The sequence below is a fragment of the Ailuropoda melanoleuca genome, chromosome 2, assembly GCF_002007445.2.
Source record: "Ailuropoda melanoleuca isolate Jingjing chromosome 2, ASM200744v2, whole genome shotgun sequence".
NCBI classification, from domain to species: domain Eukaryota; kingdom Metazoa; phylum Chordata; class Mammalia; order Carnivora; family Ursidae; genus Ailuropoda; species Ailuropoda melanoleuca.
The window spans coordinates 18,225,260-18,248,280 of NC_048219.1; the positions used below are offsets into that span (position 1 = coordinate 18,225,260).

Here is a 23,021-nt window from a genome sequence, read left to right on the forward strand (position 1 = left end):
CCGCCGCCGCGCAGCGCTCGGCCCGCCCTCGCTCCCGACCAATTTTGGGCAAAGCGGCCGCGGCGGCGGCGGCGCGCTACGTGCGGGCGGTGAGTCAGCGCGCAGGAACGCGCGGGACGCTTTGTTCCCCGCTTGGCGGCCGAACGTGCTGGGACCCGGGCGCGGCGGGGTCTGACATCACCGCGCGGGCAGCGCCGCCACGTGCGCCCCCCCGCCCCCCGCCGCTCCGGCTCCCCCTGCGGGACTCTAGGACACCCCCGGAGGCCGACCCTCCCTCCAGCCTCTGGGACTCCGGCTCTATGGGGTCCGGCAGCCCAGGCCCCCTGCGTGGGTCACCCGGGGAAACAGCAGCTGGGGGGAAGGACTGCCCAGAAGGAGGAAGGCCTGTGCCCTGGAAGGGCCAGGGGGTCGCAGAGCCACCACAAGACCCCGGGGCTGCCCTGGGCACACTCCTGAGAGCCCGAGGTCTCTTCTCCTCTTCAGGGCTGTCATGGGAGAGACAGCGGGCCATGAGTCCTCCAAGCACTGCCCGTTTGTTTCCGGAGTCACGCCCCCTCTCTGGGCCTGGGTCTGGGAAGCTGAAAAGCGGGGCGACACTGGCTGTGTCGCCCTTCTCCAGAGTCCTGTGCTGGCTGTTGTCTCAAGCCTAGGAGCACTCTGGAAGGGTGCAGGGGCCTTGAGAAGTCTTTGGAAACTACAGAGAGATGGTCACAGCGAGAGCTTTTGTGTGCGAGGCTGTGTCTGGACCTTTCTAAATGGGACACCAGCTATGATCAGAACAACCTGAGTGCTGGGCGTTGCTGCCACCTGGGGAGACCGAGGCTCAGAGAGGCGGAGTCCTCCGCCTCCACCACACTCTGGTCCCGGCCGAGCAGGTGGGAGCCTGGGGCAGTGACTGGCCCCCTTCTTCTGGAAAGGTATGCGCACTCCTCCTGGGCTGGACGGGCAGGCTGGGGAGCCCAGGCTGCGGAGTGCTGCTGACCTGACCCGCCCCGAGGCTCCACTTTGGGCTCTCCTCAGAAGGAGAGGTGGTGGCTGGAGTTCGAATCCTTTCTACCTGGATGGCCTTGGGCATGTCACTTGCCTGCTGGGTCCTCCCCTGACTCTGCTGTCGTTTTCCCATTTTAGCTTCCGCAGGAATTACACGGCCAAGCCTGTGGGTAGAGCCTGCCAGGGGCACGCAGGGGTCAGCTAGGTTTCTCTGGATGGGATTTTGGTCACGTACTCCCTCCTTCTGCTTCCTTCCTCCACAGGGTCCTAGACACCAGGGCCTGGTGCCCCTTGTCCCGCCCAGGTCTGGAACATGGAGGACCCAGTTGGCTTGGGGACCTTTCACAGGTGTCTGAGGGCATCAGCTCTGGTCTCAGGGACTCTGCCTTTGGGCAGGTCCTCACTGGGGTCCTCACGAGCCCCTCCCCCTGCTCAGTCTATTCTGGAACTCATTGGCTTCTGTTCCTCTGAAGCCATATGTTCTTTATGGGGGAGATAAGGGATGACCTCTCCTACCCCGGCACTTGTTCCCTTCTTCGTGCCCACCCCCCCTTGGTACACCAACATGGCCCCCACCCAGCCTCAGCTGGTGCCCCATGCTGGGCTTTGGCAGAAGAGGCTGACACCCCCAGGAGGCTCTCAGCCTGCCCCCGCCTCCCGTGTGGTCCCACCTGTGGGTAGCGCAGCTGGGACCTGCAGCAGGTCGATGGGGCAAGGTGCTGCATCGGGCCAGGGATCCCTGCCTCTGAGATCTGGACCGTGTTTTCATGCTGCCTGTAGCGCGTAGGCCTCACCTGCAGACCTCTTCGCCGGCTGTGTGAAAAGTGCCCAGTGGCGGAGGCCACACACACGCATCGTGGCTGGACGCTGGGCTCCGGAGTCGGCCAGCTCTGGGACCCGGGTAGGTCATGGCACGTTGGATTCCACATCTGCAAATGAGAGGAGGGCGCGTTCTGCGAGCATTCGGGGAGTTGGTAGATGCAACGGGGCTTAGCACACGGTGGCTGTCGGGCCAACACGAGCCCTACCCAAGGAGTTCTGGGACTTCCACATGGTGTCCGTCTCTTGAGTCAATGGCTACACTGCTTCTCCTTTGGTCATAGGTTCTCCTGTTTTCCCCCGTGAGGAAGACCACCTGGTGTGGCCCCTCACGGCTCAGACCAGCCGCTGCAGCCCAGAGAGAGTCAGGGCCCCGCCACCCAGCAGGGCTGGGCAGGGAGAAACTGCTCGCTCCCTTGTGGGAGGACGATGGTCTGTGAGACCCCTTGGCCTTCATGTCCTAGAGGCTCCGAGGACACTGGCTGATGGGAGAGATGGGAGTAAGCAAGTATCTGTGCATGCCCCCCCGCACAATTCCTGGCACCCGAGGGCCCCGCCTCAGCCTGGCATGCCTGCCTGGATTGCTGCCCGTGTGGTTTCCCCGGGGCCTCTCCCTCACGTCCGCTGGCAGAGGCTCCCCAGCTGTCTGCATTCCTCTGCTGTGAAGACGGCCACCTTAGGGCCGGGCCCGGCTGGGACACCCCGAGTGTGAGAGCGTGCGTGCTGGTGAGGGTGTGCAGGGATACACCCGCAGCCCCTGTCTCTCGGTGCCCATACATGGGTGTGCTTGTGTGTGCACGGCTGTGCCCTGGGTACCCACGTGTTCCTGGACGTGTCCCTGTGCAGGTACGCATGGGGGGCACGGACCCCCGTGTGGACATTCACGGGGGCATGAGGGGTGCCGGGGGGCTACGTGCAGGAGGGGACTTACGGATCACTAGGGCTCCCGCAGGCCTGTGGGCAGGGGCCTGCACTCACGCGGCGTCACCGGTGGCACCATGGCTGAGCGCCCTGGCGCGGGTGAGGCTCAGGTGGCCAGGTATGGCCTCTCTCAGGCTGAGCCCACAGCCTGCAGGCCGGTGGAGGAAGCAAGGGAAAGGTGTGCAGAGCCCATCTGCCTGGCTGGGCCGCACGTTTCCCACACATTCCCCTAGGTAACGCTCCCACCCGGCCCAGGGCGGGTAAAGTGGGCTCTGAGGCTTGGAGAGGGCCACTCACGCACCTCGCTTCCCACAACCTCTAAGTGGTGGAGCCGGCGTTCACGTCCATGTCTGCCTGACTCTAGACGCTGCAGGCAGGGCGGTGGGGGGTGGGGACGGCTGCAGAGGCCACAGCATAGCAGAGACCTGGGCGCCGGACGGCCCGGGGCCAGGCTGTTCCCCTGGCGGCCGGGACCCTGAGCCGCCCTCCCAGGCCCCTGCCTCCCAGCCCCCACCGGCCTCGGCTGGGCAGTCGTACTAACCGCACGCGGAGCAGGTGCTCGTGCCAAGCCCGGGTGCGAGTGCTCTGCAGGGAGTGGCCCACCTAAAGCCCCGACGCGCTCAGAGGCTGGCGCCGTCCCTGGGCTGCTGGTCTATGTATACAGTATCTACTCCCTGTGATATTTATACCATGTCATGGCAGGTAGTAGCAACTACTGCTGTTCTTCTCGTTTTAGAGATGAGGAAACTGAGGCACAGACACATTAAATAACTTGCCCCGAGTCCTACAACTGACAATGGACAGCCGGGCTTTGAGCCCATGCAGTCTGGCTCCAGAGTCCGAGCGCCCGCGGTATACACATCGTGCTCGGGTCAGCGTCTCCTGGCACGCGAGACCCCAGCCTCATCCCGTTTCTGCTGGGTGGTCCCCCGCTCCATCCTACGTGCAGCAGGCCCAAGGCAATGGAGGGCGGGGTGTGCCAGGCCTCCGTCGCACAGATGGGGAAACTGAGTCCAGACTGATGTAGTGCCTGGGCCTGAAAACATGCCCTCTAATGCCAGGTGCGGCCCTAGCTTTGTCCGCTCCTAACCTGCTGGAGGACTCGAGGCAAGCGCCCTGCTCTCTCTGGGCATTGGTTTCTGTCCCGCCCCCAGAGAGCAGGTAGGAAGGGCTGTCCCAGAGTTTCCAGGTGGGGAGTCCTGAGAGGAGGCGGGGCAGGCCTGGCAGCGGGCACAGAGTGGGCAGGCAGGTAAAGGTGAGACTGGTCCAGGGCTGAAGTCAAGGTGTGGAGCCGGTTTTCCCAGGCCGTGTCTGAGTAATCCTGTGTCTATATTTATCTCCTCCTTTCTTGGGTGAGCAAACAGAGCCCAATGCCAGCCTGGCCCAACACCCCCCATGCCGGCACGTTTCCCTCACCTGCCGGGTGGCCCTGGCGAGTACCACAGTCTTGGCTCCAAGCTCAGCTCGGTCCACGTAGGACACACAAGGGTGCTCAAAACCAGTGGCTTCCGTGAATCTAATTGTCAGGGAAGCTCCATGCAGGCCTCTGAACCCGAGGGCAGCCATGGCCATGGCCTGGGTAATGGTGGCCTCAGGGGTCTGGGAAAGCCCTGCCCCACACAAGAGCAAAGGATCCTTTTATCTCGGACGGTCATTTTCCTTTCTCCATATGCACTTTGGTCTAAGTGGCAGCTCCCTGTCCCTCCAGGATCTGAATTCCCAGAGGAGAAGTCTGCATGTGTGGTGGTCTAGAGTCAGACTGCTCTGCAGTTGAACCCTGGCACCCTGACCCTGGGCAAATAACCTCTCTATGACTCGGTTTCCTTGCTTGTCAAATGGGGCCAAACCTTCCTATTTCCCAGGGCTCTTGTGAGCATTGAGTTGAAGGCACTATGAGCGGACAGATGGGGTGAGCTTGCTGGGGACGGGCTGCCTGTCCCTACTTCTTCCAGCCTCCTAGGCCCAGACCCACAGCAGTGACCAGGAGCCACGCAAGGTCCACAAGGGGACACGTACGTGTATGACTCTCACAACATGCACACACTCGTGGACACCCCTAATTCTGAGAGGCACGCATAGCTTACACTCAGGACGGATCAGGTAAGTTAGGGCTTGGACCCTGGGAAGACCCCAGAAAGAACCGGATACTAACTTTGCGGAGCCTTTCCCAGAGAGGCAGGACAGGTGGCCAGTCAGGCCAAAGCGGTGACGGGAACAGAAGGGCACCTTGTCGAGAAATGGCTCAGCCTGGACCAGGCGGGGGATCCGTCCTCCTGACCCCAGCTAGGATCCCTCCTGCTAGCTAGGCCCATGCCCCAGTTCTGGCCTCTGCCCTGGTGCTGCCACCTTCCTGACCCTGCGGAGCCCTGGGCCTGGTGCACGTGCACCACTGCCCTGCCTACTCCCGGGCTGGATTAGGCAGAGTCGGAGGACGTGCTGGGCTGGCAGGCTCACGGGCGGGGCGGGTGCCGGTGCCGGGGCTGCCCTGTGCCGGCTTGAGACTGGGCCACAGCAAGGCCTTGTATGGCTCTGGTAGGGCAGCTCAGCTGGCGGCACCCATTGGCTGGGCTGGCACTCCCCGCCGGGGCTGCGGGGCCCCAAACCACGGTAACCGGAGCCGCCGGGAGCTGGTGGATTAGCATGGCCGCCCGCCCACTAGCCTGCCTGCCACCAGGGCTGCTCTTTTCCTTTCCTAAAAAGGCAGAGCTGGGCAGGAGAGCCAGGCAGGTGAACTTGGGCCTGGGGTAGAGGAGGGGTGGGCAGGGTGTGCAGGTGGCTGTGCTGAGGGTTCAGGAATCCTAGCCCTGGCCTTGGGCCAAGCCCTTCTCAGCTCTGGACATCCGTTTTCTCATCTCTAAAAGGGGGCAGTTGGCAGCCGGGTCTCCCTAACGTGGCTGAGGCTTTGATGGGACCAGGGAAATGTATGCTAGGGTCCCCCAAACCCAATCCAGTTTCAAGGGCTGCTCAGCAGCAAAGAGGCAGATTCTCTTTCCATAGGAAGCCAACCACTTCCTGAATGTAAAGGCCTGGCTATAAATCCCAGCTCTGCCACTGACCACTGTGATCTTGGGAGACAGCGGCATCTATCTGAGCCACATTCTTTTTTTTTTTTTTTAAAGATTTTATTTATTTATTCGACAGAGATAGAGACAGTCAGCGAGAGAGGGAACACAAGCAGGGGGAGTGGGAGAGGAAGAAGCAGGCTCCCAGCAGAGGAGCCTGACGTGGGGCTCGATCCCGTAATGCCGGGATCACGCCCTGAGCCGAAGGCAGACGCTTAACCGCTGTGCCACCCAGGCGCCCCCTGAGCCGCATTCTTCCTCCTCTATAAACAGGCCTGCAATGAGCCCCTGCAGTCAGCCCCAGTCTGTTCTTTCTCAGCCCCCTCTGGCCTCCCCTGACCCTTTCTTCTTCTCTCCACTCATGCCCATCTCAGGCTGGCCTGCCTTCTGAAGCTGTCCTTCCTGCAGTGGCCTGGCCCCCAGGAGTCTCCAGGTCCTTAGCCCAGAGAGGGTCCAGGCCTTGGGGTGAGGGCAGGACTAGCCTAATCCTGGATGGGGAGCCAGGCAAACTTGGCTGAGGCCTCCATGGCCACAGACGGCAGCCTAAGCCCCTCTGAGGCTCCGGGTCAGGTCTTACTAGGACAGTGGCCCCGCCATTTGCTAGGGTGTGATTTGGGGCTCAACCCTTCATGTGAAAAATGGGGGTGCGTGCCCCGTCCTGCCTTACTTCAAAAGGGAAAGTGCTTCATGACCTCTAGGGAGCAGCTGTGGGAGGCCTGGTGGCAGTGTAAATGACTGGGAGGCCTTGGGCCCTGTGGCAGGTGGGCGAGGGCAGGTGGCAAGTAGTCCTGCAGAGAATTCACATGCAGTTTTCATGCTCTCGAATATGGGAAGCCAAACCTTGGCACCTGCCTGTTGATCCTTGGGCCTGCAGCCTCCGTCCCGGGGAAGCCATGTCCCGGGGAAGCCACGTGGCTACCAGATGGCACTGCTGAGAAATCGGGCAGCTGCTGGGAAGGAGCCCCAGCCTGGGCCTGCCTTGTCCCACTGCCTCCTGGGCAGAGATGAGCTGTCTGAGAGCCGGGGCTCCCCTCGGGCCAGAGTTCAGGTGCGAGAGAAGGAAGGGACAGGGGCTTCCATGAGGACGTGGCCCGGCGTCAGGTCCGTCCTCACGCCGCCTCTGACTAGCTACGTGCTTGCGGCTGGTGACGGTGCTCTTTCCTCTGACGATGGGGGCCGACACTCACATCTCCCTGGTTGTGTAAGGACTGCAAATCAGGTTTGTGACCGACTGGGATCCGTAGAGCTGCCCTGCTGACCCCATCGAAAGTGTGGCCCGGGGGGTAAACAAGCTTCTGCCGAGTCAGCCCCTGAGCTACGGGGGTGCTTGTCTCTGCGGCGGGCAGCCCCTCTCCTGACTGCTCCTTGCTCCCTGGCTCAGAACCCCAGTCTCCCCCCAAGCCCTGCAGGCACCAGAGGTGACCTCCACGCCCCGGCCACTCATCCTCTGGCCTGTCCCTCTGCAGTGACCTCCTCGCTCCCTGCACCCCAGCAGCCACGCCAGAGGCCAGCCATTCTCTGCCACACCTGGCTCGCCTCTGAAATCGTGAGCGAAGACAGCTCACAGCCTTTCTGCATTTCCCAATCCCCTGTCACTTGACCACTGGCCTCTCTCTGTATCAGTCACCCGTTTGTTTCCCGGCCCGTGAATTTGGTTGGCATAACTCGCCTCTTTGTTTGCCGATAGTCTCACCTCCTGCACCCCGCTGTCCCTCTGTCCCCCGGCTGGACAGAACCCCGCCCCCGATGCACCGACCTGGCCGCCCGCACCGTGGCTGGGGAGCGCGGCCGAGAAACCACGCCGGGAGCAGCCGGGGCCTCAGTGCCTGGTTCCCGCAAGTCTGCAATCTTCAGGTGGCCCCACTCCGTTTCACAGAGAAATCCCTCCGCAGGGATGCCCTCAACTTCCTGTCACCCAGCAGACAGGCTGACTTCCCCTGCACCCCTTCCCGTGGGTCGCCACAGAGGGTGTGTCTGTGGGAGCTTGATTTTCACCAACTCCTTCCCATCAGCTTCCCCCCGCCCCCACGCCCCGCAGCACCGCAGCTCTTTCCTCCCTGGGCCCCATACGCCCCCTCCAACTACTGCCCCACTCTCCCCTGGGAAGGCGTCCAGAACTGCTGTCCCCGCTTCCCGCCCTTTGTTCGAGGCCCAGCGGTACCCGCGAAGGGCCGCTCTGCCCCGGGCACCGTGCTAGGCCAGACTCTCCCGAAGTCAGCAGCAATCCCCTCGGGGCCGCGACAGAGCTTCTTAGTTCCCAGGGCTGGACTTCTCGTGGCTTCCCCTTCCTCCTCTGACCCTTAGGTGTTTTCAAAGAAAGGTCTCTAGGACGACTCGGACCCAGTCTGCACGAGAGCTTTTCTTCTCTCCCGCCACGGCAGTTATGGCCGCCGAGATTAGGTCATTAATGACGTCATTAGGAGGGAATGTACACGCAATGACGTGTTAGAATGAAAGCTCTTCGAGGGCGGGACTGTTTTGCCTACTGTTGTAGCCAACCATCGGCCCCTCACTGGCGCTCAGCAAATCGTTGCGGAATGCGAAAGGTGGGGATCCATGCCTGCCTTTTCTCCCTGGTATCCGCACCCCCCCCTCCCCGTGCCAGGCCTGCTCAGAGAAGATGTTTGAAAGCTTACTCTGTTCAAGGCTTCGTTAGCCACCCTGTATACACCATCTCATTGAATCCCCACACCCACTGTCCATGTTATAGTTGGGCAATGGAGGCCCAGAGAGGTTGTGTAATTGCCCCAGGTCACACAGGAGTCAGTGGCTGTGTCATGATCTGATTCCAGGTCTTACTCTCTAGTGAGTTGGATGATGGCCTTCCAAAGTGAAGCCCATTCCCCAGTCCCCAGAACCTGAGTGTGACCTAAATTTGGAAAAAGGGTACTTGCAGATGTATTCAGTTAAGGATCCAGAGATGAGATCGTCTTGGATTAGGGTAGGCCCCAAATCCCATGACCAGTGTCTTTAGATGAGAAGGTGGGGGAGGGAACCTACGGAGAAAGCAGGAGGAAGGCGGAATCGGAGGTCCGGCGCCAGGGCTACACACCGAGGCCCGCCAAGGCTCACTGGCGGCCACAGAAGCTGGGGGAGGTGTGGATCGGACCCTCTTTCAGAGCCTCCAGAAGGAGCCCACCCTGCCGACACCAAGACTTCGGACTTCTGGACTCCAGAGCTGTGAGAGAATAGATTTCTGTTGTTTTTAGCCACAGCAGCCCCAGGAAACATGGATCCCAGACCACAGTGGTGCTATGTCCGGTGCTCCACGCCAGGCCTGGAAGCGAGGGGCCACGTGAGGCCCTGGCTGTGTGCCTGGGGCCTACTCACCTGCCTCCCCCCGGGGCTGATCGCTCTGTAGCCCTCGAGACACCACGCGTCCCTCCAACTCTGACATTCTACTGACATTCCACAACCCTCAAGGAAAACCATGAGCCAGGGGAGCAGGGCTATGTTGGGATTTTCAAATTTATTCCAACGTGCTGTGTGTGTTTTTTTTTAAAAATATCCTCAGGCTGACCACTCAGCCGGAGCTGTAATAAAGGCGATTATTACACTTGTAAAAACCTCGCGTTCACAGTACAGGTGTAATTTACAACAAAGGTCACACACATCGATACTGAGCAGGTTTTCCTTTTGTGCATCAGACTCTGTGCTTTAGACCTGCATGGAGTTTTTGTTGAGTTGTTTTTTTTTTTTTCTTTTGCACTGATATATACCATACCAACATTGCAAGATGCAAGTGTAGAAACTGGAGTTTAAATAAAATTACAGGCAAAACTACCCCATCCCAGTATGGCTGCTGTACATATCTACAGGACGATTTTTGGAATGTATTGCCATTTAAGAACATAGAAACTCTCTACAGACAATTTCACATACGGAATACATACACCTTTTAGAAAAAAAAGGCAAATATTTATCTTACAGGGAGCATATATCTTACATTTGCCTACACGTTTCTTTCTTATTTCTTTTTCTCTTCTTCTTCTCTTTTTTAAACACTAGGTTTAGTAAAGTGATCGTAAGTGCCGAAGCGGTTTTCTAATGGAAAGCAGACTGGAGCCACAACACGGAAGCAGAATTTGCGGGACAGGCCTTCGGGAACTTTCTCCCCCCTGCTCACTGCTGCAGATCTGTCTCGGAGGCAGGACTTTGCTTTAAGGAGGATTTTTTTTCTGGAGAAAGGGCTGGAGAGCAGGTCAGCTCAGATATATTGCTGGTTCCTATTCAGAAGTGCAGGGTGAGAACGGAATGGGGCTCCCGGGATCTGGAAGCTAATTCTTTCAGACTTTTTCCCACAGAGGAAGGCAGAGGGCTTTCTGGGTCTGGAAGTTGGAGGTGATGGAAAAGGGAGAATGGGCAGTTTGCTGCTGTCGGCGTCCTGGCAGGTCTCTGTGGTTGGGCCAGAGTGTAAGCCATGGGTGAGGGGCCGGGGGGTGGGCCCTGGGGACTGGTGCCCTGGAGAGGAATGGGGTTAGTACCCAGAATGGCCCTGAGCTTGCTGAGGGTGGAGGGCATCCTGGAGGGTAGGCCTGGGGGCTGAGTGTCTTGGAATCCCCAACAGAGGGCGAGGCTAGCTCTGAGACCTCTGCCATTTGGTTCCAGCCACACTGTCAACAGCCAAGGACCAGAGCGAGCCTGGACCGAGGAATGGCTAGCCCACACATTCCGACCGAGCCAAATAGGTGTCTGTGGCAACAAGTCAACACTGCTCTTGGGACTGCTTCCCTTAACAGGGACAGGAGTGTCACATACAGACTACAAATGTGGGGTGGTTGAGAGTGGGGCAGGGGGCCCCGGGAAGGGCATGGAGTGAGAGTCCTTTTCCAAATTATGGAGGGGTGTGTGTGCTGGGGTCTCTGTGCTCAGGCAAGCAGGGGTAGAGTCTGGCAGGAGGGGTAGCGCTGTGCCCAGAGACATCTGTCCGACGCTGGTGGCACTGATTCTGTCCCTCTGGAGATTGGAGTGTGGAGTGGGGCAGCAGCCCTTCGGCCAGATTCTCTTTGTGTATTGTGTCCCTGTCATTGAGAAATGGATCTCCGGTGACTCCTGGTTCCTGTCCCTTGCGCCTGGGCCTGTGGGCCTCAGCAGCTGTGAGGCCCCTCCCCTGCTGGCCACACTGTCCGTGACTGGGTCTCCCAGGAAGGAAATCTCAGTCAGCAGGCTGTCCAAGAACGGGAATGACGCCCAGGAGAGTGGAGGTCCATGGCTGGGGGGAGAGGCCTGGCCACGCCCAAGGTCAGGGGCTTGGCGCAGCTAGCAGAAACCCCCATCTGCTACTTTGTAGGTCTGGACTGGAAGATCTTGCCCAGGAAGGTTTCAAACCTGGGCTGAAGTGATGCCCTTTATCCAGCTCCCGGGCCCCGGGGCTACAAGTGTCCACTGCTAGGGGTGAGAGGTGAGAGTTAGGGAAGCCTGGGCTGTAACTGGGACCAGGCACCTTCCCACTTCCTGTGAGGCCAAAACAGCGCCAATATAGTCAAGGTTGGGCTTGCTGGCCTTCTCCCAGGGTGGGCGGGAGCCCTGGACTCTGGGCCAGGGAGGTGAGAACTGCCGGCTAACCTTACCCCCAGGGAGGCCCTTCCTTATTGTCCGGTTTGTGTCTTAGCAGAACCTGGGGCCGGCCTGTCTACTCAGCAGAGGCCAGGCAGGGAAAGGCCCCGAACCGGCAGAGGAGGGAATTATAGCCTCAACCAGTGTCCTGTCTGTACAACTTCAACAGCTCAGGAGGCCCCAGGCACAGGATTCAATGGCCTGGCTGAGGACTGAGGACAGGTCAGGGCATTCCCTGCTCTGTAAAGAGGCTTCAGCACCTAGCCCAGGTGGGCCAAGGACAGTGGTCCCTGTGTGTTCTCCCCCTTTGTAGAAACAGAAGAAAAGAAATTCTGGAAGGTTGGCAGAAAACCTGCCTCTCCCGGGGCAGGGTAAACATGAGTTCTATATTTCAACTTGGGATTTTAATTTCTGGTCATATTATTTTTCTTACAAAGCAGGTTTTTGTCCCAGGAAATACAGAGAGGAGACACTGGCTAGTACTGACTGCTTTGGAGAAGAATTCGATTGACTTAGGACAATTCTTGTAGGTCAAGAGAATCTGAGGAAGCTGGGAGAAGTACCAAACACCATCTTCTGTGTGTGCGTGTGTGTGTGAGAGAGAGAGAGAGACAGAGAGAGACAGAGAGAGATTTTTAAAAGAGAGTTAAGCCAACAAACAGGCCTGGGCAGTTCCCACCAGTCATGGATTTGGGTACTTCCTGGGGGTAGTGGAGGCCTGACAGTGTGTGGAGTGGGGATGGTGGGAGGGGGGAATCCAGTCCTGCTGAAAAGAGGTCCTGAAATAGGTCCCTATGAACGTCCAGTGCTAAGCACTGGAAAAGCCCAGCCATGGAAGAAATAGGGCCCTTTGAACCCTAGGGACCAAATATGCAACAGAACCCAAGCTCCAGCCTCAGGAATGGCAAGGCAATGCACCTGGGATCTTGACCCCTAGCGGTTGGGCCCTGTCTGTTCAGCCTTGTGGTAGTTTCTAGAACAAGGGAGGCAGCCCGTAGCTGGGGCCCTGAAGCAAGGCCTCAGTTTGGTGCTCGGGAACCAGGAGATGAACAATCAGGGCTCCTTTCACAGCTTAGGGGCTAGGGGTGGGGGATAGGGGAGGGGTTGGAGGGTAAGGTGCTGGGGAAATTTGTCAGGATGCCAGGATGGGTCCACAACTCAGACCACGTGGGTATCAGGGAGCCCTGGGGGAACCAGCAAGCTCCTACCTACTGTCTGCTCCCTACTAGTGTTGAAATCCTAGGGAAGGTAACATTTTCTTGTCCTTCAGAAAAAGAAGGCTGGGGTTTTCTGGGCCTGCCCGTGGAGGCTGAGTGGGGTCCCCCTGCCTGTGTCCCTCTGCCTTGGGCTGCTGGCCCTTCTGCTGGCAGTGAGGGTGGTCCCTAGCTGGGGTGGAGTGGAGTGGCAAACTACAGAGGAGCTGTAAACGTCTGTACACAGGAGTGCTCGCTTTTACATTTAATTATGTATTTTTAAAAAGTTTCTCGCTCTTTTTTTTCCTCCTTCAGTGCATCCCCCTTCCCCTCAGCAAATGGCTACCTCTTGCCAGCGTTGGGGGATGGCTGCAGACCGCAAGGGCTCAGGCTGAGGCCCCACGTACACCCTTTCTCAAAAAAGCACAAAATATTCACAGCCTCAAACTCCTCATGGGTGTTTTTGTTTTGGTTTTTTTTTTTTTTTATGTGTGCGTGTGTTTTGTTTTGTTTCTTTTCAAGCAACAAAAGGTACAGGACAAGGCACAGATAACTGCATACGCGGGAAGATAGAACAGTGGGGGGGCTGTGCAGAAGCTGCTTGGACAGATGGACAGATGGGAGAGGGAGCCCATGAGAGCAAGCTGATTCGAGGAAACTGTCTGGAAACGTCTGTTGCTGAACACCGGAAGCCACATGCTGAAGCAGTCGGAGAGAGGCTAAGTGCTTGGGGGGCCCCTGTCCTTGGGCTGGTGTGGAAGTGCCCCAGGCCCCCCACTTCCTGAGGGCTCGGGGGAGCCCTGACGGGTCCTGGGTTCCCCAGAGAGGTTCCTCCTCCGGGCCGGGAAGCGAGCGGAGGCCTCTGCCAGGCAGCCTACGGAACTGCTGCGGTCCAGGGGCGAGGCGGCGGAGGCCACGGGGTTGGCCGACGTGCGTGATGACTCCAAGTGGGGGCTCCGGGACTCTGGCCTGCGGCCCGGGTGTAGCCGGGGCGAGGCCTCAGGCGGGGTGCGGGGGCTGTGGGCGGGCACCTCGGCCCCTCGGGGCTCCCAGTCAGGAGGCCTGCCCAGGCCCCCACTCGTCCTCTCCCTCTCCTTGGGGTGGTTCCTGCCTTCTAGCTCCGATGAGAGCGTGAATTTGGATACCTTAGCCACAGGGGACACGGAGGCTGACGAGCTCTCCGTGGGACTCCAGCGGCCTCGCTCCTGGGCCTCCCGGGCCCCCGTCAGGTCACTGCCACCTCCCGAGAAGCCACTGACCCACGCGGCGGTGGGCCCCGGCAGCAGGGGCGGGTGGGCCCCTGGCCGGGCCTGCACCATCTGGATCCCGCCGATGGGAATCAGGGGGCACGGGGCACGGGCCAAGTGCTGGGAGTGCAGAGGGAGATGGCTGAAGATGTTCTCCTCTGTCCGGGCTGGGGTGTGGCCGTGGAAGTCGTGGGGGGCCGAGAAGGGTCGGGAGGAGGGAGGGTGAGCAGGGCCTGGTGAGCCGGAGGGACTCCAGGATGCGGCCTTCTGCTGGGGTCAGAAAATAAGACAGGGTAAGGCAAGGGCTACGTGCTGGCACATGGATACCCCAAGGCCTAAAGATGAGGGGCAGCGGAGAAGGGGGCTCGGCTGCGGGCACACAGGAGTCCTGGCTGGGCTGGGGCGCGAGCGGAGCTCTGACTCCCTGCCCGCGGTGCTACCCCGGGCTAGTGCACTCGGGGGGCGGGCTGTCCCCAGCCCTGCAATGACCCCACGGTCCTCATGCCTCTGGCCAGTGCGCCTGACTGCCATGCGCCTGGCCCTCAATCCTGGTTCTGTGCCTTTCCTGTTCCTAGAGTGGTCTTGACCCAACTCGACCCTTGGACGTGAGCTCCCACTCTAGGTTCTTTACCTTCTCCCACCGTCAGGAATTGTAACGTGACTCCAGAATTAAAAACCAAGGGAAGAGTCCCAGCCTGTGCCCCTCCAGGAGCTTAAGCCCCTGAGTGATGGTGTCCATGCTGCTGGTCGTGACTGGTGGTGTGGGGTCATGACAATATGGCGACCGAAGAGGCACTGGGAAGTAGGGGGAAGCTGACAGTGATGGCGTCGCATGGCGGTGGCGGTGACAGGATGCTTGTGGGCTGCCGACGCGGCAACACTGATGGAGCTGACCCAGCGGTGGCCAAGGCTTGTTAGTGTAGTGATGGCAGAGATGGCACTGGGGCGGGGACAGGGACAGTGCAGACGGTTGTGGCGCTGGCTGCGGCGTCTCTGAGGCTGCTGGTGACGGGGCTGTTGGAGGTGTGGGGTCGGGGCCGGGGAGGGGAATGCCGCCACGTTCTGCTGCCTCTGAGGCTACCCTGGCTGGCTTCAGGAGCCCCCCCAGGAGGTGCCCCCCCAAACATCTGCTAGGTTGTGAGCAATCACGGAGCTGGCAGGGCTGTGTAGCTGCGGGGCTGCTGCCTCAGGGAAGAGTGCTCTGTGCGCCCCCCTCCCCCACCAGGGACGAGCAGCCCAGCCGCTCAGGGGCAGGAACTCACCCACGTGCAGGCGCAGGTCTCGGGGCTTCTGCCAAGCAGCTTGTGAGGTAGAGACGCGGGCGGGTGGAGAGCCCGCGGGGCCAGCCCCAAGCCTAGGCCGCGTTCGCCCGCTGGGGGGCTGCCCGGCCCGGCCGAGGCCCATTTCCCCGGCAGCGCTGACTGTGGCGGTGACTCGGCCTGGTCCGGGGACCGTCTCCTGGTGGGTGAGTGTCTGGGGGGACCCGGGTCTGGGGCCCCCTTGTATTCGGGGGGCAGATGAGCTCGAGAGGGCAGTTCCCTTCCCAGGGGGCGGGAGGTGAGAGGAGACAGCTCGAGTCTTGGAGACCCACAAGGGAGAGGGCCCGTCTGGGGGCCGGGCGGGCTGGGGGCGAAGGCCTGTGGCTCTCGGGCCAGTGAGTGTCGCTGGGGAGACGAGTCGCTTTTGGTTAGTGAGTGTTTGTGGGTCAGCGGTGGGCGGCTGCCTGCTTCTTTGCTTGGGGACCACGGCCTTCTTGGGGACACAGCCTTGGAGCTCAGGGCTGAGCCTGTGTCCTTCTCCACAGGGCCCGAAGGGGCCGGTCCCAGCCGGGGGAGGCACAGGGCGCTTTGGCTGGACGTGGAGCAAATGCCGGCTGCCAAGCGCTCAGCTTTCGAGCTGCCCCGCGTGGCCTGGCTGCCGGAGGAGGCGTCTGGGGGCTGAGGGCCCGGACCAGGGGAGGAGTCTGCCGGCAGCGGGGCCGGTGGGCCAGGCAGGGGTGCCTCTGAGGCCGGGCCCGATGGCTCGTCCTGGCTCTCCTCTTCGTCCTCATCCTCGTCTTCGTCCAGGTCTGAGTCCGAGTCCGAGTCCTCCAGGTCTGAAAACTGGTGCTCCGCCACGGCCTCTGAGCCCTCTCGCCCTTCTGAGTCCTGGAACGGGTCATCACTGGTTCCTGCGGGGTGGACACAGGAGAGCCCGGGGTCACAGCCGGCCCCATGCGCCACCCTCTGTGCCCACGTCCCTGTTTGCCAACCAGGCCTGGTAGTTGTGGCCTGAGCTCGTGGAGAGGATGGGGGCCAGACAGGTATGGGAACTCTTTGTAAAGAATCCCAGTGAACAACAGTTACCTTGTATCTACCCTGTGCCAGGTTCCTTCTAAGACCTTCGTCTAGTCCTCAAATGATCTCATGAGGTCGGCACTGTTCTTATCTTCATGTTACAGAGGGGGGAACCAAGGTAAGCAAGATTAAGTACCTCGCTCAAGTAAGATAAGTCCTAGGGCTGGGACTGAACCATAGCAAATGAGACAAACCTTTTTTTTAGTTTGTCCTTTCACTAGGATTTCAGTGCTGGCTCCCCTCTGAGCCAGGGAAGTCACCTTGGTGTGTTGTCAAATGGATGTGACAGTCTTACCTCCCTCACGGGGTTGGCCGGGAGGAGTGAACACACACCTGGCACAGAGAAATGGCTGAAATAATTATGGCCACTCAACACGTTCATGAAGAGATCTCTTCTGGACACAGCAGAAAGGCTGGCCGGTCCAGCAGCGTCGGCCGTGGTCCGTCTAAACACACATCTGCCACCATGGCCTAGCACCATCGGGCAGGTGGCAGGTCCTGGCCTCTGGGGTAATCTGGCCTCAGACTGCGGAGCAGGGTCCCATCCCACCTGCTCTTGTCCAGAGGACCTATTGCCCTTGCAGAACTCCTGCTGCTCCCAGCCAGGAGGGAATGGAGCTCTGGAATACCTCCGGGTCTGGCTTCTGGTGGGGCAGCCCCGACCAGCCGGGTCACTTTTAACATGACACCAGTCCAGCGTGGACATCTCTGAAGTGGGCAGCAGTCAGGACTCTAGGGAGAGCTCTAACATCTGGCCCACCTGTCAGGCTCCTGAGGGTTTGGGTCCTGCTGGCCCATCTCTGGGTGTATCGCCAGCCCCACCGCTTCACTCGGACACACCAGCACCCGTTTCACCACCGACCAAAAGAGCTGGACACATAAGCTGACTCAGATCACGGGGGTAGCCGGGCTTCCAAACCCCACCATTCCCCGCAGCCCTGGGGCTCGAGAGCCTAGTGTTCATGCTTCTGAGTAACTCAGCAAGAAGCAGAAGGACGACGCGTGGAGTGGATGACGGCGGGTCAAAACCATGGGGTGGGACTGGGGTTGGCAGGTGAAGGGCAGGCCGGGGGGGCAAGGGCAGGTCTCCCGGCAGCAGGGAGCAGAGGGGAAGGCAGGAGGGATGTGGAAGGGGGGGGTATGCAAAACACATAGGTGCAGTGTCCCAGGCCCTGCCTCGGACCTATTTCAGACCCAGCAGTTAACTAGCCTCACCCCTCATTTACATATGGGGAAATCCAGCCCCAGAGGGGGCAAGGGCTTCCTCCCCAAGATCAGCCAGGGAGTCGTGGCTGAGTCAGGGCTCAGGTTTACAACCCTTGCATTATTACACTGCCAGTATAAAAATGATGCTTATTCACTGAGAAGCAGGAAATGGTCTGGGTTTGGATCCCAGCTTGACCCTTCCTTGCTGTATGATGTTGTATAATTGGCTTTCTCTCTCTATGTTCGGTTTCCTCATCTGTAAAATGGGAGTAAAAGCAATAAAAGCCACCTCATGAAGCTGGTGGGAGGATCGTGGGAGTCTGACACATAGTAAGTACCCAATAAAACCTAGCAAGTATCTGAAGGACCCCAGTACCCCAAGCAGACGGTCAGCGTTGCAAGCATCTCGAGGTTGATGGTCAGAGAGGTCGTTCTACTAGTGTGGGACAGTCAAGACCGGTGTCCCCTGATATCCAGCAGGGAAGGCTCCGGAACAGCCTCTTTATGGATGAGGACGTAGGCCCAGAGTGGCCGGCCCTAGGCACTCGGGGCAGGAATGATGGAAGCCAAGGGTCCCCTGCCCAGAACAGGGTTCTTCAGGCCCCCCACACCTGGGCTCCTGCAGGGCTGTATAGGATGCCCTTGCCCAGGTGGGCCGTTCCCAATGCCCCTCATGGCGCTGCCAGTCCACTGCTGGGATCACCGGCAAGGCTCCATCCACAAAGCCCAGCCAGCTCCAGGCCTGGGACCAAGGAGGAGATGCAGAATGAAGCCTGCGAGGGCACCGAGGGGGTCTGGCCACACGGTGGCGCTGGTGCTCAACGTCCTCACTGTCGGGGCGGGGCTCCGGCAGGGGCCTGGCCACAGGGAGGCAGTGGTTCCCTGGCTGTGCTCCCCAGCGCCACTTGGTGTCTGGCAGACAGGCTCCTCCCTGAACCTTCCTCATCATCACGGGAAGTGGCAACTCCGTCCTTCCAGTTTCTGAGGCCATAAACCTCGGACTCATTCTTGGCTCCTTTTTGCTCATGCCACCACGAGTTCCCAGTCGTGTCGGCTCCACCCGTGTGCTCGGCCTGATAGCTGCCTCCAGCCACACCCCTTCTTGACCGTCTTCTGCACACGGAGTCACTGAAAGTTGGGGGACGTTACCCCACTGCACTGCCAAGTCCATCCCTTGACCTTCATGGCCCTGTTCTCTGAGTTCATCTCCCCCCACTCGGGTCCTCAGGGACTCTGCACCTTCTGTTCCCTCTGCGGGGAGAGCCCTTCCCCAGACCCCCTCCGCGCACCCCCCACCAGCTTCCTGACCCCTCCCTTCACATTCTCTGCTCACACCTACCAGAGTGAACCTTCCCCAAATCTTCCAGCCCCTCACTCACATTTTTGCTTCCTACTCATTGACCCTGTCCTATTCCGCATTTGTTCACTGCCCTGCTCCCTTCGAGAGTAAGCTTCCAGAATAAAACATAGTTCTATTCACTGTGGGATCTCCAGCAGCTCGAAGAGGACCTGGGATAGGGCCGGTGTTCAGTAATTATTTCTAGAATAAATGCACTGATTTTACCTCAAACAAGGTGGGACGGTTATCCTTTGTTGTCTCATTGGGAAAATGAGATTGGGAGAGGGGCAGGGACCAGCCCTGGGTCCCTCCCTGGGTGGTCAGTGTGGTGCCAGGGCAGGCTCTGGGCTGGGGCTCCGGCTCCCCCAGATCCAGCCCGCCAGGCACTGGGGCGGTGTGCAGCCAGCCTGTTTGTGTGCCGTTGAGCGGCTGCCCTTACCTGCCTGAGCTGAACTTTCCTCAACTTAAAATGCGGCCACACAAGTTTCTACTGCTAGTTATGAGGACTCACTGAGACGACAGGTGTAAATGGCCTAATGTACATTCTGGATAAGCCTGGTAACCCCACATTCTCATTTTAGCGGGAACAGCCCCGAGTTCACTGTGTTTAGTTCAGTAAAGGTGATTTATTCCATCTAAAAGGAAACATGCTTTAACTCTTTGTAAGACTGTAAATAGATCTTGAAATCAGAAAAACAAAGACACACTCACGCACGCACACACCCATCTTTGTCACACTCTAAATCCTGATTCTATTTTAGGGAATCTGGTCAAAGGGTTGCTGCGTACAGGAGGAATGCCCCTGGCCTCCCTGACCTCCCCTTGCTGGGGCGGGCAGGGGGAGACACCGTGTGTCCACCTGCCAAAGTCCCTCGGGCCTCCTCCCCGGATGCTGTGGCTGGCCAGGGCCTTTGACTCCCCTTCTCTGTTGGGTTTTTGCGGAAGCAGGCTTCATGTGCCTCTTGCTGATGGAGGACTTTGGCCAGGGTGCGGTGCTGGGGATGTGGGATGAGATGGGGAGGCGGCAGGGGCTGTCAGGTCTGGCTTTGGCTCCCTTGAAAGCTTCCCAAGTTCTAAAAGTCCCAGTTGTGAGGCTCATGCCCAGGGTGTGGCGGTGTGGGCGCGGGCATGGAGTGCATAAGAGTACGTGCCCCCCGGCGTCACCGTGAGGATTTACGAGATAACTCGCAGCACGTGTCGACAACACGCCTGACGTGTAGTGGGTGCTCAGGCAACGTTGACTACAATTACTCGTGCGCTGGTTTATTCAACACACGTTCACTGAGCACCTGCAAGGTGTCAGGCCCGCCACCTCGTTGGTAAGACAGTAACGCAGCCTGTACCGTGAGTGCGTGGATGGGGGGGCTATCACTCCGTGACTTTAACCTTTATCTCCCAGGGGCTGGGAAAACCGGAGGGAGGGCCTGCAAGAGGGAGAGGAGACAGCAGGGAGAGGAGGACAGAAGGAAGGGGAGGGCATGGGGGGCAGGGGGAGGAGCAGGCAGAGGAAGGGGGGAGACAGCGAGGAGGGAAGAGGGGGAGGAGGGAGTTGGCAGTTCGTTACCTTCTTCGGCTTCCAGCTCCTCCAGCACCCCTGTCTCTTGGCACTTTTTGCTGTGGGCCTTCGACTTCATGTGCTTAGTCAGATTCCCTGGAAAGAAAGAAGGGACTCAGGCTCGGCCGCAGGGCAGGGGGCCAGCGCAGGCCCGGGGCTCGCAGACGCAGTGCCTGGCTGGCAGGCTGTGGCTTTGAAGACCCGTCAGGGCCCCACTGGCTGCAGGGGCTGGGCAGGGGCCCGGATGTCCCTGCGCCCAGGTGCTCAGGCTGGAAGGAGCCCCACAGCTACCATTCAGGACAGTACCCAGGAGCTGGGGGAGGGCGGGGAGGGGGCTGGGAGACGGCAGAGGGTGTAATGAGAAAGGGAGATGCTGGTTAAAAAACAAACAAAAAGGAAATTAAAAAGACAACTCATGTGGAATAGGTTTTTCCTGCTTTGGGTTTAACTCTGGGCCCAGGAGCTAGTGACCCTCACTGAGCAGGAGTTTCGGCCTTCTCAGATGCCCGGATGCCCAGAGGGCCCCTGTTAACTGATGTGCTGGGTGGGTACTGAGGATGCCCTTCCGACTGAGGCCACGCATAGAGCCCCCTGCAAGGTTTGGGAAGAGGAACCAGGACAAAGTCACTGTTAGAACAGAGAAAGAGCAGAAGGTACAGGGAAGTCAGCTGGACAGGGACCTGTGAGCCACAAAGCTGGGGCCCAAGCCCTGCCTTCCTTGGAGAAATCATGTTCTCGGCTTCCGTTGCCCCCGGGCCGCTGTGCCATGCAGACCCAGGCAGGGAGGGCTGGTCAAACCTCTGCCCACTGCATCCCTGACTTGGACTTAAGCAGTCCGTCCAGCCCCCGGCTGTTGAGCAGGGTAGCAGTTCTGTGGGATCGGGGGCCAGGGAGCGATACCTCAGTTCTCTCCTAGGCGTGCACAGCGCGTCACAGGCCATAAACCTCTGTGGCAGGGGCATCCTGGGAAGGAGAGGCAGGGCACCCCAGTCTGCCCTGGAGGATGCAGGCCAGATGCCTCAGGCTGCTCCTTTGGGCTCGGCAGACACCCCCAAATCCTGATGGTCTCACCGTGGCCCTGTGGATTGCTACATTTGCACACGATCGTTCATATAATAATCGTAAGCACCCCGAGTCAGGTGCTCTGTCTGAGTTTATTAATTGGCAAGTTTGAATAGATGGAAGAGAGAAGAATGGACACTTGAACAGATGCACAGAGAGACTTGTGGGTGGATGGGTGGATGGATGGATGGATGGATGGATGGCTAAGTGGGTAAGAGGAAAAAAGGTGTGAAGGAAGAACAGGAAGAATATGGACAGATGGATAGGACACTGGATGGTTAGATAAGCAAATGGAGAGACACACGGGGAATAGATGGTTAGATGAAAAACCTGAATGGAAGGATAGTTGGAAAATGGGCTAATAAACAGATGGGAAGCTGGAGAACTGGAGAGGAGGAGAGAGGCAAGGGTGAATGGGAAAGTGGCCAGTTGGGTTGCACGGGTGAGGAGTTGCGTGCAGGAGGGACAGACAGGAGGATAAAAGACTGGGCAGGTAGATGGAAGGATGGATTGGTGGGAGGACAGAAGTGAGAACAGGGGGAACAGACAGGACGAGAGAATAAATGGAAAGTTACATGGATAGGAAGACAAACTAGGAGATGGGAGAAATGGATAGACGGGAGGATAGATGGATGGATGGGTGGGTGGGTAGGTGAATAGGACGGAGTCCATGGGTGAACCAAAGGGTGCTTCCTAATCATTCTGAGAATTTTAAGGAATTTGTAGGGTTTTGCTGAGAGGGTGATGGGAACCTTAACCCGGGATTCCCTGAGGTATGCAGGTCAAAGACAGCAGGGATGGAAGAGGACTTGTTTCTTTCCTCTTTCTTCCCTTTCTTCCCAGTCTGTGACTGTACCCTTCCCCACTCAGATTTTCCTCCTATAACCAAACAGAAAACTAGATCTTTTACTCCTGGCCAAAGAGAAAGCGCAGTCATAACTTCCAGAGGCATTCTGGGGCCAGAGGTTCCCCAAAGATCCCTATCTAACATGGGGGGCCTCTGCCCTGTCATGAGTGAGTAAAGCTTGGGTAGGATATGAAGGGCTGGGAGGGCAGATTCCACAGGCCAGAGATGTCAGTGGTCCCCTGAGGTTCTGGGACTGGCCCGCTGTCCCCTGATGCCCCAGACCACAGAGGACTGTGCACACTGCTCGTTCCGGCTAGGACATTATTTTCTATATACGTTCCTTCAGGAAGGTTTAGGTCTCTTGTCAACCAAGTTAGGTGCCGAGCACACATGGGTGCGCAATCACCATGCACGGACAATGCTCTCCTCATCACAGAAGCAAATGCTGGAAGGAACCTCACAGAACATGGAATCCAAGCGCCACCAGGCCCGGGGTGGGCAGAGGGTGGTTTCTCGCTTCTGCTCTAACTCTGGGCCCCAGGGCTGGTGATGCCATTAGACACGATTACTGACTGTCTCAGTGGCTGGGATGGCACAGGAGGGCTCTGGCTGACCAGCACAGTGAACCTGCAAGCCCAGGCCCCCTGTTAGCGCAAAGTCCCCTCTAGAGCCAGGTTTCGGGCTCCAGGGGGCTTGCTTGCTCCACGCTGGCAGAGTTGACCCAGGCTGGTCTAGGAGCTTGCCGGCTTGGGTCTGAGTCTGGGCTCTGCCACCTGCTAGCTGCGTGCTCTTGGGCAAGTTTCTCAACCTTTGGAGCCCCCATCGCTGCAACTCTGAAGTCATGCCGACTCTCAGGGGTGCTGGGAGGAGCTGGTGGGCCAGTGCAGG

At 59.1% G+C, this 23,021-nt stretch overlaps 1 protein-coding gene across 6 annotated transcripts in view; it reads right to left on the bottom strand.

Annotated features, from left to right (window-relative positions):
* Window positions 1–9,242: 9,242 nt before the first annotated feature.
* HIVEP3 (HIVEP zinc finger 3) overlaps window positions 9,243–23,021 on the bottom strand; it is a 376,034-nt gene continuing 362,255 nt past the window's right edge. For 3 of the 6 annotated variants that reach the window (XM_034650304.1, XM_034650313.1, XM_034650309.1), the window contains 3 exons: window positions 20,234–20,320; window positions 15,051–15,958; window positions 9,243–14,058 (listed from right to left, as the gene is read on the bottom strand). In XM_034650304.1, the coding sequence (XP_034506195.1) occupies window positions 13,261–14,058; window positions 15,051–15,958; window positions 20,234–20,320 (1,793 nt within the window). In that variant the 3' untranslated portion in view covers window positions 9,243–13,260. Of the gene's footprint in view, window positions 14,059–14,419; window positions 14,729–15,050; window positions 15,959–20,233; window positions 20,321–23,021 lie in introns of all 6 variants that reach the window. The other 3 variants (XM_034650324.1, XM_034650329.1, XM_034650318.1) reach the window with 3 other exon arrangements.